At 48.9% G+C, this 15,460-nt stretch overlaps 5 protein-coding genes across 5 annotated transcripts; 3 read left to right on the plus strand and 2 right to left on the minus strand.

Annotated features, from left to right (window-relative positions):
- Nucleotides 1-3,867: 3,867 nt before the first annotated feature.
- Nucleotides 3,868-4,833, plus strand: MSY001_3017 (uncharacterized protein; the record flags this gene model as incomplete). The annotated part of the gene is made up of 1 exon (XM_018884903.1): nt 3,868-4,833. One exon carries the CDS (start codon nt 3,868-3,870, stop codon nt 4,831-4,833), a length of 966 nt encoding a protein of 321 aa, XP_018741516.1.
- A 3,069-nt stretch (nt 4,834-7,902) lies between these two features.
- On the minus strand, nt 7,903-8,509 carry MSY001_3018 (uncharacterized protein; the record flags this gene model as incomplete). Its single annotated transcript, XM_018884904.1, has 3 exons — nt 7,903-7,962; nt 8,063-8,279; nt 8,343-8,509. 3 exons carry the CDS (start codon nt 8,507-8,509, stop codon nt 7,903-7,905), a joined length of 444 nt encoding a protein of 147 aa, XP_018741517.1.
- Nucleotides 8,510-10,499: 1,990 nt separating this feature from the next.
- Nucleotides 10,500-11,367, plus strand: ALG3 (Alpha-1,3-mannosyltransferase-like protein; the record flags this gene model as incomplete). The annotated part of the gene is made up of 2 exons (XM_018884905.1): nt 10,500-10,924; nt 10,947-11,367. 2 exons carry the CDS (start codon nt 10,500-10,502, stop codon nt 11,365-11,367), a joined length of 846 nt encoding a protein of 281 aa, XP_018741518.1.
- A 303-nt stretch (nt 11,368-11,670) lies between these two features.
- MSY001_3020 (uncharacterized protein) lies at nt 11,671-12,991 on the minus strand (the record flags this gene model as incomplete). Its single annotated transcript, XM_018884906.1, has 2 exons — nt 11,671-12,508; nt 12,537-12,991. 2 exons carry the CDS (start codon nt 12,989-12,991, stop codon nt 11,671-11,673), a joined length of 1,293 nt encoding a protein of 430 aa, XP_018741519.1.
- A 122-nt stretch (nt 12,992-13,113) lies between these two features.
- On the plus strand, nt 13,114-14,010 carry MSY001_3021 (uncharacterized protein; the record flags this gene model as incomplete). Its single annotated transcript, XM_018884907.1, has 1 exon — nt 13,114-14,010. One exon carries the CDS (start codon nt 13,114-13,116, stop codon nt 14,008-14,010), a length of 897 nt encoding a protein of 298 aa, XP_018741520.1.
- Between the last annotated feature and the right edge of the window lie 1,450 nt (nt 14,011-15,460).

A 15,460-nucleotide genomic window follows, 5' to 3' on the forward strand; every position in this document is an offset into this window, starting at 1 on the left:
GAGCGCTGGGAAAACAGCGTACTGATTAGGCACACAGGAGCTCAGCCCTGAGAGGGGCCCTAAGGGATCAACATGGGGGGAAGATGCGATGGACCCTTTGGCCTGGGTATTTACCGGGTACCTGGGTTGACTGCACGCGGCTGGCTCAGCCGAGGACCCTGACAGGAGCCAATTGTCGCCCCATTGTTGATTGAGGCCTCCACTTGAGTGGCCCAAGCGCGGATTTCCCCCATCTACATTCACCACTGGTACTATAGCTGCTATATCGTCTCGTAGCCAAGAAATCGGACTCCACACCCCTCTCTTCTCATTTGTGTGTAGATTATCCAAGTAAAACGCATGACGTTTGACTATATTACACGAAACGGCGTGAGGGGGAGTAGTAGTAGAGATGAGAATCCTGCCCAATGAAGCGGCGGGAACCTTACGTCACATATTCGTGCTTGTCCTTTATTGCTTCTCAAGGCTATCGAGAGAGTACTGGATAGGGTCTGTAACTCAAGAAAAATATTTTGACTCGATCGCATTGAAGCCACGCTTAAAAGGAGAGGCTCCAAAGCCAAATTCGAAGCAAGTTGGAGTAAAACAAACTGTAGCCCCAGAATTCGAAACTCACTCTGACCATATGCGCTTTTAGGTATTTCAGTCCAAGCCCATCATCAAGCTAATTTATATAATCAAGTACAGTACATGATCTGGCATATCAAACAAAAAACATCATCGCTTTCATACCCTAATAGTAACTCGTTATTCTATAGATCGTCATACCAAGATAATAAGAATGGCTCTCATACATTATCATCACCTTTAGTTCTTGCACTGGTTCTTCTTGTCGCAGTCAGTCACACTGGCGAACTGGTGGATGTCGTGCATAGTCTTGCTGCCCACTGGCTTGCCGTTCTCGTTGGTGATCATAACCACGCACTGCCACGAGTTAGGCTGCACAGACACGGAGTGGCAGTGTGACTTTGCTTCCTCCTCGTGAGGGAAGTTGCACATGCGGAACTCCTTGCTGGGCTCGTTCTCGTTGACCCACAGCTTCACGGCCTTGATGTCGTCGTCCTGGTGGAACGACATGTTAGCGCAGCTGCTGTATCCAAAGAAGTGCGAACTGCCGTGGCTCGACACATCAACGGGCGAACCGGAGCAGTCCTGGGTGTTGTAAGGAGCGAATGCCCAGTCGTAGCTCGAGGCGTGACGAGGGAAGTCACTAGGAACACCGCTGCCCGAATCGGTGGTCATACCACGCTGTTTGGCAGACACAGCGGCAGCAAGAGCAAGAGCGATAGCAACGACGTTGAAAGCCTTGAACATGATGAATTAGTTGGTTGTTTCTACGTCAGCTCATTTTCACCGCCTTTTATAGTTTGAATAGATACAATCTTCGGGCAAAATCCTACGGGCCCTTACTTCATGGTTCATAGGCGTTGAAACCGGATCGACCCCCCTCCACCCTTTATGAAACTTTTTCAATCATGGGCCAATAACATCACGGATAATACTTGAAAGTTTGGCAAGTCGTGGTCTTCCGAGGGACTATCAAATCTCCATCATGCAATCCAATTCCAAGGGGTGAGTTATTGTTCCAAAGCCAATCAAGTCTTCTGAAAATCATGCTGAGTCAACTTAAGTTGTTGCACATATATTTCAAGACGGGGTACTCCTCGTGCCTGAGTCAAGTTTCAAACTGAATCCTAAAATCATAACCTAACAACATTCATCACTGAGCAACATTTTAGAAGCTGCATTGAAGGCAGCTTTATGTAGAGGCATTATTCTGAAATAATTTTTTGCATGTCGTATTTTCTAGATAGCGGACATTCTCATCGGACAATGGTTTCCTAAAATAATAACAATGGGGGGCGGGCGGGCGGAAAGTCTCTTAATGATTAAAATAGTTGAAGTTGAAAGCCAAATTTATTCCCAGATTGTGTCGTCAAAATCATTCTTTCTTTGTAACTTGTTATTGGAACACGAGTCAGTTCATCGCCTTGCTTTGTCTCGTAAGACGAATACATTTCTGTCTTATTTTTCTCGCCAGGATTTATTCCGCCTCTCGCCGTTTCACATGACCCTATTGCCCAGAATAATTTAGCTCACTGGCATGGTTAAGTAGATCCAGCTGTCAGTTATTTCTGCTACACTAATACAACCATAGTCATCGTCTCAGAAGCAATACTATTAACTACCCTCTTATATCCAGATCTTTATTTGGTGTTTATCTCCTTTACGCATGGTCATAGAGTGGAGATCTACGGCTGAGACAAAAACCTGTAGATAGAAAAGGAAACAGATTCATATCAAAAGAAAACTTTGAAGACAGCGTATCACCGACTCATACTCTGCCCACACCATATGCGTCGATTGGATTGCATTAACTGATACTATGTATCCATGCTTCGCGTTAAATATCTATCTTAATGCTGTTTCTTGTTGCACTGCTCAATGCTGGACAGCTTGTGGAGGTTATGGATATCCTTGCCATCAACAGGCTTGCCTTCGTCGTTCGTCACCATAACCACGCACTTCCATGAGTTCGGCTCAATGACAAGCTTGTGGCAATGCGAGGCGGCATCGTCGTCGTGAGGGAAGTTGCACATGCGGAAATCCATCTCGGGCTGACCAGCATTAACCCAAATCTTGGTGGCCTTAATGCCGTCCTCCTTGGTAAAAGTAAGGTTACCACAGCCATTGTAGCCGAAGTAGTCAAATTCGTTCTGGCTGCACACGGGCTGGGCGCGGCCAGAGCAGTCATCGTTGTTGTAGGTAGCGAAGCCCCACTTGTAGTTATGGAAGTTCGGGGGGAAACCAGCAGGGAAGCCCTGGCCAGTCGTTGTGGACATACCGCGCTGGTTAGCAAGAACCGAGGCAGCAAAGGCAAGCGCAATTGAGACAAAGGCGAGCTTGAACATTTGACGGGAGGGTGTTCCGGACCATTGATGCTAGTTACATTGCTTTAAGTAGTTTACTTGAGCAAAAAGAATCATTCTTTTCGCCAACAATTTCTTGGACGATTTGATTTCAGCTAAGGCCGCGCGTCTCCCTACTTCAAACTATCCTCAGACTGGGAACTTGCGAGGAAAAAAATTCACTAGGTTATCCTTATTAATCTCTAATTGGCTAGTCATAGTTTCTCGCTTACCAATTGGGTGCCAAGAATTGAAATTCGCGAACCATTAGTAAGCAACATTCCAAGTCTCTCAGCCACGCTCGAGTCTGTCTGCCGGATGGAACATGAAGGTCGTGAGATTCGATCTTTCACTCGTCTGACGAGTTTGATTTTTCATCTTGGGATGATCTTAATACGTTCCCAACTCTAGATCTATTGGTGACATAGACAAATTCCAAATGGCTTTAGAGCAAGAGGAATTTACAAGACATATGTTTAATTATGAGGTCGTGTCATGTCGAAAAAAAATTTAGTTCATGTTAGCGAGGTTGGCTGCAAGCACAGCCACCGGGAATTTGCTGGTGCATATTGTTTCCACGTTCCTCATTTTCCCCAGCAAGGGATATTTAAAAATAAAAATGAAATGTTCAGCTAGTCATCACACATGCGGGGAAAGATCCATTCACAGACCCCGTAGATAGGATGTCTTTTCTGATTTGTCATATACGTTTATCTCATTGGCAGGACTTCTCCACAACCCCAATGTGATTTTCAACGCCAAGCGATATCAGATCTCGATCAAGAAACTATATTAAGAGCAATGCCATTTCCCCGTTATAATTGGTTCAACGCGATCCTTTACCGCATTACCATGCTGAGTTCGTCATCCCCAAGTTATTCTGCAGCCCAAGGTTGTCAGATGTTGAATATTTAAAGAGTGTGCGCACCCCCCCCCCGTCCACCCATACTTGGTCTTCATGCGGTTCTTCACAAGTCTTTTTGCTTTCATCGCTGCTGCCACTATCGTGGCAGCAGCACCTCACAAGAATCATACTATGATCTTGGCTGAGAAGGCTAAGAATGACAAGTTCGTTGACGCCCCTACCTCCCATGCTGCCCCTCAAAACCTTCCTATTAAGGTTGACGATCTTCAGATGGCTGCTGCTTTCGCGCAACAGCCCTACTGCTGGGATCAGAAGATTGGCACAAAGGTCGGCGACGGTGAGATTGTTTGGACTACCGGTGACGGCTGGATCAATCAGCGTGGCACGATCATTCTTTCTAAGAGCTTCGGGCTTGTCCTTGCCATTCAGGGCACATCAGCCACAGATACCAAGGGATGGATAGAGGACTTCAGCTTTTTGTTGAACGAACCTGACGAACGGATCCGCAGCAAGCTTGAGTCGGGCTCCCTTGTGGAGACAGGTTTCCAGAATGCCTACCTCGGCCTTATGGACGCTCTCATTGGTGGAATCAAAGAGATGACTAAGAAGTACCATAAGAACAAAATTACAATCGTTGGCCACTCACTTGGAGCGGCTATCTCTCAGATTGCAGCCGTGCATGTCAAGACTATCTGGGATGACATGCTTGACCGTGCGATTCTCTTCGGTCTCCCCCGGGTTGGCAACGTTCATTGGGCTAACTCGGTTGACAAACTAATGAAGGGCCAACTGTATTATGTTTTCAATGGTGAAGACATTGTTGGCCGTGTTCCGCCGCGTGCGTTCGGCTACCAGCACCCATCGGGTCAGATTTGGATTAACCCTGCTAGCTCGAGCCACTGGAAATTCTACCCGGGTCAGGAAAACATCAACGGTCAGCTTTCTCAGCTTCCTACCTTGGACGTCATCACTACTCACCTTGGTTCATACTTCGGTACCCTTATTGGCTGGGGTACGGCCATTTGCCCCGCCCAGGTCAACAACGCTCCTGTCAACTAGGAGCTATGCAGTACTATGATCTTGGTTAATTTGCGTGTTTAGTTGTTGTGAAAAAGTTTCTAATGTTAAATCGAAGACGCGTTAAATAGGCTTCCAATTCAAACGCATCATTCCTTTGATTAGACCGATCTCAATTAATAAAGGGCTATCAGTAGCATCAGGATACCTGAACTTACATGAAGCTAGTTCTCAACTGACAAGATCTATATCGGGTCTATGCGGTCTTCCATTAATTGTCATTAGGTATTGACACGACAAGAACCATACATTGATATAATGAGGGTCTCTCCCCTGCTTCGTCCTCCGGACCCCCCCCCCCCCCCTTCTCAAGATTTTCGTTTAGCCTTGGTAGCATCAAGTGTTACCTTCGGTTAGCTTGGGGAGCCTTTATCGTTTAGCCTATCGCGCCGAGACTTTATCAATCCTTTCTTACACATTAAAAAATCCGCAATGAAATAAGACAGTTAGCGCGTAAGCATGCTTCTATTTTCTTTGCGCACAAGAGGAACCACAACAAGAAGCATCCTCTTCGGCTGAACAGAACCATGCCACCAAGTGCAACAAGAAAGAGTCGGATCTCTTGACTGTTGGGGGGAGGCAGATTAGCCTAGTTACAAGTCTTTTGGAAATCAAGAAATCTACATTCAGTTTGACACCGACTCTTCTGACACCCAACTGGACCCTGTGGCGTATAATTACCGCAAGACTAACACGTTGAAAGCTACTTACGTCATGTTCAGACCCCCTTACGAGGATGGAATTGCAGCCAAGGGTACCATTTATCTTGACACTCTGGACACTGCTGGTCTCAAAGGCCAAGATATTGTGATTGATGATTCACACTAGAACTTTTCTCATAATCTCGTGAGGTGGGGGNGGTTGGGGCGAAACCAGCAGAATGGGATTCCCGGTATTCAAACCTTGCCTAAAGCCTACAAGCCCACTTTTAAGATCTCGTGGACCAGAAGGCCGTGAAGAGGGGTGTTTTCCAGTCCACTATCAAGTCTGGAGACTGCTCGAAACTGGACCTAGGTGTTCTTAACGAGAGCATGTACCGAGACGATTTGGAGCGGCAATACATCAACCGCGTCTATGGTTTCTACGTCTTTCCTGCTTTCATCAACGGCGTGAATGTAAAGGCTGTGGTGGATCCTGGAACCACAAAAAAGTAGGAAACTTCCATCATGTTGAGAGGGCAATGAAGAAACTGTCTATAGTAACTAGGGAGGAAGTACAGGGCAATCTGCCATGACTTTCCCATGGCGACCAGGAGCTGAGCATTACCATCATCTTTGCTGGCGAAAACTTCAAGTCGGGACCAAGACAGACTCACTGGGATACAAAAGACTGGCAATATGTCATAAATGAGCATTATTGGACAACGCAACATACAGATGGATACATGCTTGGTGTTTAACTCATTCTTCCAAGTAGCCCCTCCCACCCTTCCGGTTTTGATCAGGAGAACGACCATATTGGTTTCACTTGGCATGCTTAGATATTGCCAACTTCAGACCAAGCGTGACACGATTTGACGATCCACATAATATGCACAAGGTTTAATATTATCCATCAGTTGTTTAAGTTGATATTATGATAAACAAGCACGTTAAACAGGCATGACTGTAACCTCTGTTGGTTCTGAGTCAAGGGGGGGAGGAGCACCGGATCGCACCGGAACCACTTCGCTCGCATGTCCATGCGGATATGTTCCGGTATTGTAAACAGAGCCATAGGGCATTTGATCGCTGTTCATAACTGGTTGCATGAGTTGGTTTGCGGATTCCGGCATATCAGAGCGTTCATGAGAAGGTATCCCAGTGGTACCATAGCCAGCAATGTCGTTGCGAGCTGAGGGCACATGACGTGAAGGTTCGAACAGGGTCACAGTCTCGGTGTTTGCAAGGAAGATAGCAAACGCAAGATCTGGGGTGATACAGAACATGTAATACAAGGGTGCAATGAAAAATAGAGGAATGAACACATAGCAAAGGACCAAGAAAATGAGCTTCACGATTTGAATGGCTGCTGTCACAACAAGGAAGACGGCCATATTGTCAATTAGCTTGTGGCTCGTGGCGATCTGTACAAGATTGTACTTCTTCTCCATCATGCTCATGTAAATAGTTTTTTCCGTGTGGGAGGGAGTGTGACGACGGTGCCTCACAAGGGCAACAATCATCATGATCCAAAGAATGAAGTAAAGGGCGAAGGCAATAAGCCACATGATAGACGAAACCCAGACGCTAATGACAATACAGCCCAAGAAAATGATGGTCAAGATGACACTGGCAGTGATTCCACCCCAGCCCTTGTAAAACCAGTTTTGTCCGTAGTAAGTATCCGCTATGCGCGTCCAACGAACGTGCAAGCTGTACATAATATACAACGATAAAGTAATGGCGACAGTGTAAGTCATTATGCCAATGAACGCATAGTTAATGTCTGAATAAAGTCGCAAAACAAAGGAAGCGACCTGCACTGTATTTTGTTAGCACTAAGCAGTAATAGCGATACATACAAACACACCACAATATCATAAGACCATATTCAAGGCGAGGGTGACGGCGAATAAAATAATAGAGGAATACTAATGCAAAAATACCGAACACAAAGATGAGCAAAACATGTACATTCGGGTCATGGTATCCATAGAACTGGGCTGAGCCACAATGTGTGCTGATTCCATCAAAAAGGTCGTCTACCTTGGTCACCGTCATTTTTAGTGACCGTGGATGAAGACAATATACATTGAACCGTCCAGCCGTTTGTCCATAACGTAAGAATGCATGGATGATGCATGCCAATCACACTGGCCTAAAATAAAAATACCTACAGCACGTGTTCCGGTGACATCTAACCGAAATACAAATCAACGAGCACTGCATGTAAGCCTAAATGAAACATACTGGTTGCAACGCCTAGAATAATTCTGCGCACAGTCAGTACCTTGTACATACTCGAGGACAATTAAAATAATAACGATAATTTCAAGCCATTCTGAGTGACTTGAGGTGACCTGATCCTTCAAAAGTTGAAGCATATCCTGAAGCACTTCTACGCGAATGTTTAGTAGGTCGATGCGTGGTTGGATTTCCAGGTAGCTCCTAGCGGCGGCGTACAATGGTTCTCGAAATGTCAGAAGATATAGTGTGCATACCTAAATCAGGCTGAGACCAGAATATCTCGGGAGAATCAACGACAGACCCAACGAGATGAATATTCATACGTAAAATGAAGAGCTAGCAAAGTTAGTCTCAGTTCGATCACGCACATGTCCAATGTGTTTCATAATGTCCATAGGAGGCATACCCACTTTCCCGCTTTCGGCAATGCTGCGTGGAATATCTTTCGTTGTATCGATGGTAGTCTCGATGACACTTTCAAAGAAGCTAATCTTGGTGGACTGAGCCAAAGCATGTGACAACGACAGCTTGGTCATGTAGCTTGACCCGCGGCGTAAAGTGATGACATCGTTATATATGCTGTCATCAGCCAAATGTACTCACCGGCTGTAATCTGCCAGGTACCAATTCAGGTCTTCGCTCTCAATATCTTCGTGGGCAAGGCGTTCCACCTCAAACCTGCGAATCTCCCGAAGCAGTCTTTTCTCTTCGGTTTGTGACATGCCCCATATCACCACGGCTGGCCGTTGGTTCAGTGTACGTACTTCCATATTCCATGAAGAAGACCTCAGGGACGTATTTGTCCATCGTAGATTTCCGGGTAGAAGAGGTCCTTTGCGTAGTCGAAGCGGCTTGGCGAGAACCGTCGTCCTCGCCCTCCTCGCTAATAGTCTGTAGGCCATGCTCACTTGAAGAAGTGGGGTCATTGCTCAGTTCTGGTATTCCAAGCAAGTCTCCAGTTTTAGGAGCGGTATCCTCCCATCGAAAAGGTGGGCGACCCTGCTGAAGGATCCATGGAGCCGTACTTGGCAACCCCCTAGCCTCATCCACGTGTTGGTAAGTGTACGTCGTATATACACATTCATCAAAGCGCAAAACATTCGTTTCATGTGATTGTGTCCGAGCTTGAAGCCAGCGAATCAATTCAGGCAGCTTGTATGATCTGCGTGAGTCAACAAGAACGTACGTGGCTGTGCTGTAGGAAGTCACGCGGGGCAAGCGGGAGCGCGCCTTACGCGTCAGTCGAAGTGCGTCTCTTCGCATATTGCCTTCGGGAATATTGTGCAACCCTGCCATGTTTTCAGAATCAACATCCGCGTCATCGTCCCATTCCAGATCGGGGTGTTGTTCTCCCTCTGGCTCACCTTGTGAAACCGATGATGGTTCATCAGGCAATATCTTGTGCTTTATTGCGCCTTTTGTCGACCTAATAGAGATAAGACTGTCAATACATACCGATTAGGGCCGACTTTGACAGCATTCATCGACATGATGAACGCTGGGAGGGAGATGCTGATGTCGCCCGAAATGTAAGCCACACGCAAGCAATCGGGATCGGGCCACTAACAAGGCAGAGACAAATAATCTACAAAGAAACCCTCGTGTTGCAAAGCCACCTCGGCACACCATTTGATGGCCAATCCATCAGATGGACATGGCTGGCGAAGAGGTCCGTGATGTCGGTAGGATTCTTGTCTCTGTGTGCACCCAGCTCCTTCACGTATCGCGGCCTCGAAACGTGCTAGTCGAAGGGTGCGGCGATGATGTGAGATCGTGCTGTTACCGCCGTCGGTGCAGTCAGTGACTGACGGTAAGGAAGAATTGCTAGTAGCACTGCTCTGAATAACTGCATGTGTCAAGTGCTTGTCCAAGGTCTGTTCGGTTGTGCGTCCAGGACTTGGTATCAAGTCGATATGTAGCATATCCGAAGGAGGAGTGGATCGGACTACAGGTGCATACGGTAATCCGCGATCCAGTTGGAGCTCTCTGTAAGCCTCTTCACGGCTCTGTACAGTGTATAAAGAAGCGCCATTACGGTAGAGCAAGCGACGTAGTGTTACTCGCGCACCTAGCACCTGTGCCATGGCACACAAGTACGACAAGCTTTCCCTCAAGCAATCCATTGTGATACCCTCTGGGGTTCCATCATCAAGTACGCCAATTTCATACAAGCATGAGCCATCACCTTCGTTGAGTCGCCACCGTAACTGTGTCACAAGACGATCAAACCGGTCAGCAGTCGCAGGAAGGATGTAATACTTGTATTCTGCGTTACCATTATCACTTTCTTCAGGAAGAAAAAAGTCATATGCTGCTCTGCGACTCTCAGTCGTGCTGTTGTCTTCACTTCGCAAGGGCGTGTTATTCTCGCTCATATTCGTAGCATGCCAGTGGATAATATAGATGCTACAGAGAACAGGCTCATGGACCAAGCAAGTACTTGCCTACCTGGAATGTTAAATGGAGTCGAGTCATAAGTCCACCTACCTGGCAGCCTGCCGGTAGGCTACCGTGCGTGCGCCGCGCGTGCTTTAGGGCCATCACGCACGTGTATTATCGGGGCTGGAATATCGGGGGCTTCGCCTAGCCATACCATGCGCCAATGATGATCGCGTCCAGCCCGTTGAACAAGCTGCGGGCGTTAACAGGGACGTGCCTTTTCACAAGGAAAGGATATGTACCGGTTGTTGCCGCTACACTTCTGGGAGAATGCATTTTAATCGCTTTGATTATTGTTTATGTACCTTGTGTGTATATCAGATGAGTCTGACCTCAGTCACAGAAATCGATTTTCGTACCTACGTGGCGCAGGCGCGCATGTTTCTCGAGGGAGAACGACGGTACTATGCGCTTGACCCGCCTGGAGGCTCAGGCCCGTGTGTGTATCCCGCAGGACATCTTTACATCTTTGCTGTGTTAGATCGATGGACTGATAGTGGGGCATACCTGCTCCCAGCACAGCTGGCGTTTGGCGGTCTATATCTTGCTACCAGTCTTGTTGTATCTCGCATCTATGATATGGTTGGTGCACCGCCTGTGTTGTTTCTGTTCCTCGTTCTCTCCAAGCGCTTGCATTCCATTTATATGTTACGCATGTTCAACGATCCTGTGGCCATGTTGGCCATGTATATATGCATGTACTTGCTGTGCTGCAGGAAATGGAGCGCTGCATGCTTCGCGTACTCGTGCGTGCTTAAATACTAACAGAAGAATTGCACTTTCTGTCAAAATGAATGTATTGCTGTACTTGCCGGGCCTAATGGTCGTATTGTTTCGTGCTTGGGGCGCATGGCGCACGGTGGTTTCGCTAGTTATCATTGTGGGCGGAACACAGGGGCTGTTAGGTCTGCCCTTTTTGCTTCATGATCCGTTCGCATACTTGAAAGGGTCGTTTGATTTCTCCCGTGTGTTTTTATATGAATGGACGGTCAACTGGCGCTTCCTGGACGAAAAGACATTCTTAAGCGCTTCTTTCTCGCACTTGCTTCTGAGTCTTCACCTGTTGTTGCTTCTTCTATTTGGTTTGTGTCAGTGGACTGGTATATCTAGGCAAGGTTGGCGGTGGATCTCTCTGCGATGGTGCGGTGATTCAGTGCCCATGTCGCCCTTTTGTAAGTCACGAGTCTAACCGGCAGATATCATCATGACATTGGCTACTAGTAATTTGATTGGAATTCTCTGTGCGCGAAGTTTGCATTACCAGTTTTATAGCTGGTATGCCCACCAGCTGCCCCTGTTAGCGTGGACGAGTTCCTTCTCGATACCTGTCACGTACGTGGCTTACTCTGCTCACGTCCAGTATCGTGGCCCCCTTGGTGCTCGAATGGTGCTGGAATGTATTCCCATCTACACAGCAGTCCTCTGCACTCATGCTGCTTTCCCATGTAATGTTATTGACGGGATTGTGGATATGGAAACCTGTACAGCGCTACTAAACGATCTTTTTCCCATCTGGCAAATACTCGGCCTGAGGTAGTTTGCCGCCATTTTGTTCGAGCATGGCCTGTGCACCGCGGCCCATTGCATTCAGGACACGTTCATCCCATGGAAGCCAGCCATTGAATAGGCCCTGCAGGCGCGAATTGTATTCTGGACACCAGTCGAGAAGGAGCCCGAGCTGAGGCGCCGTGGCTGTATAAGGCGGAAGTCTTCGGTTGGCATTGCGTCGTTTGCGCTTCTCTTGCAAGCGACCCCAGCACCCATACATATCGACTTCAAAAGATTTATACGCATTGTCTTCCGGAGCCTTGTGCTCGCTACCCTCATCATCAATACCGACGTAGGTGAATCGGCTCGTGCCGCCTATCATGGACGAGCGTGTAGGCCAGCGCAATGCCTTCGCATGTAATTCCACAAAGCGCTTCTTCTTGAAGGCGTAACTGACGACCGTGATACGTTCCGGATACCTGTTAGTGTATTCGTAGAAACGCGCAATGCTGAAGAGCAAGTTCTGGAAACTGTCGAGGGCAAAGTTTTCTGTGGTCATCCGAAGGCGGCTCAGGTCCAAGGAGCGATCAATGCCCTGGGAACCAGAGGCCAGCTTTGGAGCAGTCTCCTGGGTTGGTATATCCATGCCTGTCTTGAGAGGCTGGAAGGGAAGCTTTGTAGTAGAGTAATCGTCATCCAGCTTAGCGAACCGCGGAAGCTCGTGTGGCAGCTGAAGAGCCAGTCGGTAATACGACTCAGCCTCGGTAGACCAAGCTTGGTTGCGTGTCTGACCGCCGCTAAAAACAAGCAAACTAGTAGGGTCGGCTGCCGCGATTTTGACGCTGAATGATGAGCTGCCATAGTACATACCCTTCTTTGATATGCTGTATAAACGTCTTGACTGCGCCGTCCCGCTGGTACGGCTCAAGGAACCAGCTCGAGTCATTCAGCATGAATGCAGGATCATTTTCCTCTGTGTGTGTCAGATCATGACATGTCAACGTACTCCAAATAGCATGGCCAGCGACAATGACCAAATGTTGCAAAGGTTGCTTATCCTCACCTGGGTATTTGGGAAGCGCATCGCGCATGTGGAAGTCCTTCTTTTTGCAATCGTCCTTGGCAGCAAGGACACGCGGCACCTCAACGAAAACGGTGGGACGACGAAAATTAAAGAGCAAAGACAGGGCCAGCGCGCCAAGAAGCAAGGCGACGCCAAGATTTGTCACGCGCGAGCGAGCCGACATCCGTGCTTGCATATGGTTCCACATAGTAGGTCCCATCACCTTTTCGTACACATCCGTAAGGGTGTAGGGCAGCGACATGATGATCTGCCCGCGCGCCCTCGCGATGCGCTTCTACGACGATGGTACGAGCGGTCGCGGCGGGCTTAGTGTTCGGCCGAACGTTTAGTCATCCCTAGTTGAGCTGCCCGAAGCGCGCAGTGATGCCGGGCTTAGACTACCTATCCCACGATGGTATGACGCGTCTCGGTGGCACTGACATGCAGCTGAAAGCTAGTGCACCGCACCTCGTATGGGCCGCAGGCCACTTGCTCACATTTTTGGCAGGCGTGAGATACCTGTTTGCTGCCGCCACGTTCTCGTGGGCTGGCTATGAACTCTGGTATCGCATCGCTTACCTGGGTGCAATTGTCAGCTATGGTGTCGTCATCTATAAGAGTTTTGGCGTGCCTCGCACTGACAGAGCTTATGTACAGCGTGCGCTGATGGATGAAAATGTGCAATACCTTGTCATTGCCATGTACTGGTGCTGGATTCAGCCGATCGCCCTCACGCTGATTCCTTACGTGACGTTTTCCTTGTTCCATCTGCTTACTTTCACGCGTACAACAATTCTACCGTCTATGATCCCTGCGAACCAGGCAGCTGATGGTACTTCCACACCCGCGGGCGGTAATTTGTCGAAGGGTATTCAGTCGTGGGTGAAAGAAAACTACGACCGCGCCATGCGCTTTGTGTCGTATGCGGAAGTAGTGATCTTTGTGCGCGTACTCATTGGCGCTCTTCTCTTCCGGAACTCTCTGATCGCTCCACTGCTCTACGCCCACTTCCTTCGCCTTCGTTTCTACATGAGCAGCTTTACCCGGGCTGCCTTCCAGCATGTCCGTGGCGAGCTGGACCAACTCACCCAGCACGAATCATGCCCGCCAGCTGTGCGCAAGGGCTACTTGATGCTGATGGACCTGGTCACACGTTATGCTAGCACCGTGCTCAGCATTAACAAAGGCCAACCGGCTTCGTCCGTTCCATCTTCTGCGCGCACAGGCACCGCGTCCGGCAGCGGGTCGCCTGCCGACCCAACGAAGCTCAAGACGCGTTAGATAGTCTATGTCTGGCTCATAGACTTTCGCTGATGTGTTCAAGTACCTTGGATGCACATTATTCCGTAGCAACTTGTTCAAACTAGGTACCATCCAAGTCTTGCACTGCACTTGCGTGAATTCCTGCACGTGTTACTAGGAATTCGACCTCTGGTGCCGCAGACGGGCATGTTGGTGCAAATACGGTGCGAAATCGTCGTGGCGCGCTAGCCGTAGCTATACCGTGGGGTTCAGCCATGACTGCCATCAAGTACCGTGCATTGATGCAGTTGCTCCATACAAGACCCAGCTGTGCTGACTTAAGCGCAGGCAAATTCGCCTCGGAGGGGAATGGTGCAACGGAGGGTATACAAGCTAAAAGCCCCTGGAAATGCGCCGCTTGTAGTCCAAAGGGCACGGGCGGTGCCTCAGCAGAAATGCACTGAGACGGTGCGTCAGGGTTAGAAAGCGGTAGATGTGCTTGAGCCAGCGCATGTCGGACCAGCGCCGTGTCAGATGCAAAGGCATCCTTTACATGATTTGTCACCACGACAGCAGCTGACTCTGTGGGTGTGCCAGTGGCCAAGCGCTTGAGCCACTGTGCCAGGGCATGCAAGCGCGCAGCTCTTACGCTGTGGTGTTTCGCCATCTCCTGGTCGGGATCCATGGCGTCTTCTTGGAACAGAGGCGGAATGCTGTCGATCACAATGAGGGGCATGGTCAGGGTGGTCGTAGTGCGCATACGTGTCATCAATCCAGGTAGGGTATAGCACAACACATGTTCAACGGACTCGAATGTCAATGCACAGGCAAGGAAGACATTGGCAAGTACCTTTTCAACAGCCATGTCTACGCGCGAGTCCATTTCGTCGCCAGTGAGATCAACATGCTGCAAGTACCAGGAGCGGACCAAATTTCTCGTTATGTCCACCATGCGCCGGACCATATGACGGGCAGCACTACGACCGTGCGTCGTAATTATCGCAACGGCCCTCCCAGGACCACCACACAGGACTGAGTAGGGCGCTGGCGACTCATCCAACGTAAGTCCTAACGCCGTACACACAGTTGTATATAAAATCAACTGTGTTTTTCCAGACGCGCTCTCGCCCACTAGTTCAGACACCATCCCTTTGGCAAAGCCACCGCCCATGTACTTGTCGAGAGTGGCATTGCCACTCGAGAGAAAGCCGCATGCGGCGGCCAAGGGACGAGGCCGGGCAGGTGGAGTGCACCAAGCCACCGGCGATGAAACATGCGGGCTCGCATCGTCCTGATGGGGCGTACCTGGAACGCAGAGGGTATCCGTATGAAGCATGTCCCATGCACTTGGATGAGGAGGCGCCATAGCGCGTTCGATGATATGGCGAATATTTTTCGCCTGGGCCTCAGACACATTTAGCTCGCGCGCTAACGCTGCCGTCGTGAGCATGATAATTTGCTCCGCATCATGCAGACCCGCTACATATCA

Source organism: Malassezia sympodialis, genomic scaffold (assembly GCF_000349305.1).
Source record: "Malassezia sympodialis ATCC 42132 genomic scaffold, msy_sf_17, whole genome shotgun sequence".
Taxonomy (NCBI): domain Eukaryota; kingdom Fungi; phylum Basidiomycota; class Malasseziomycetes; order Malasseziales; family Malasseziaceae; genus Malassezia; species Malassezia sympodialis.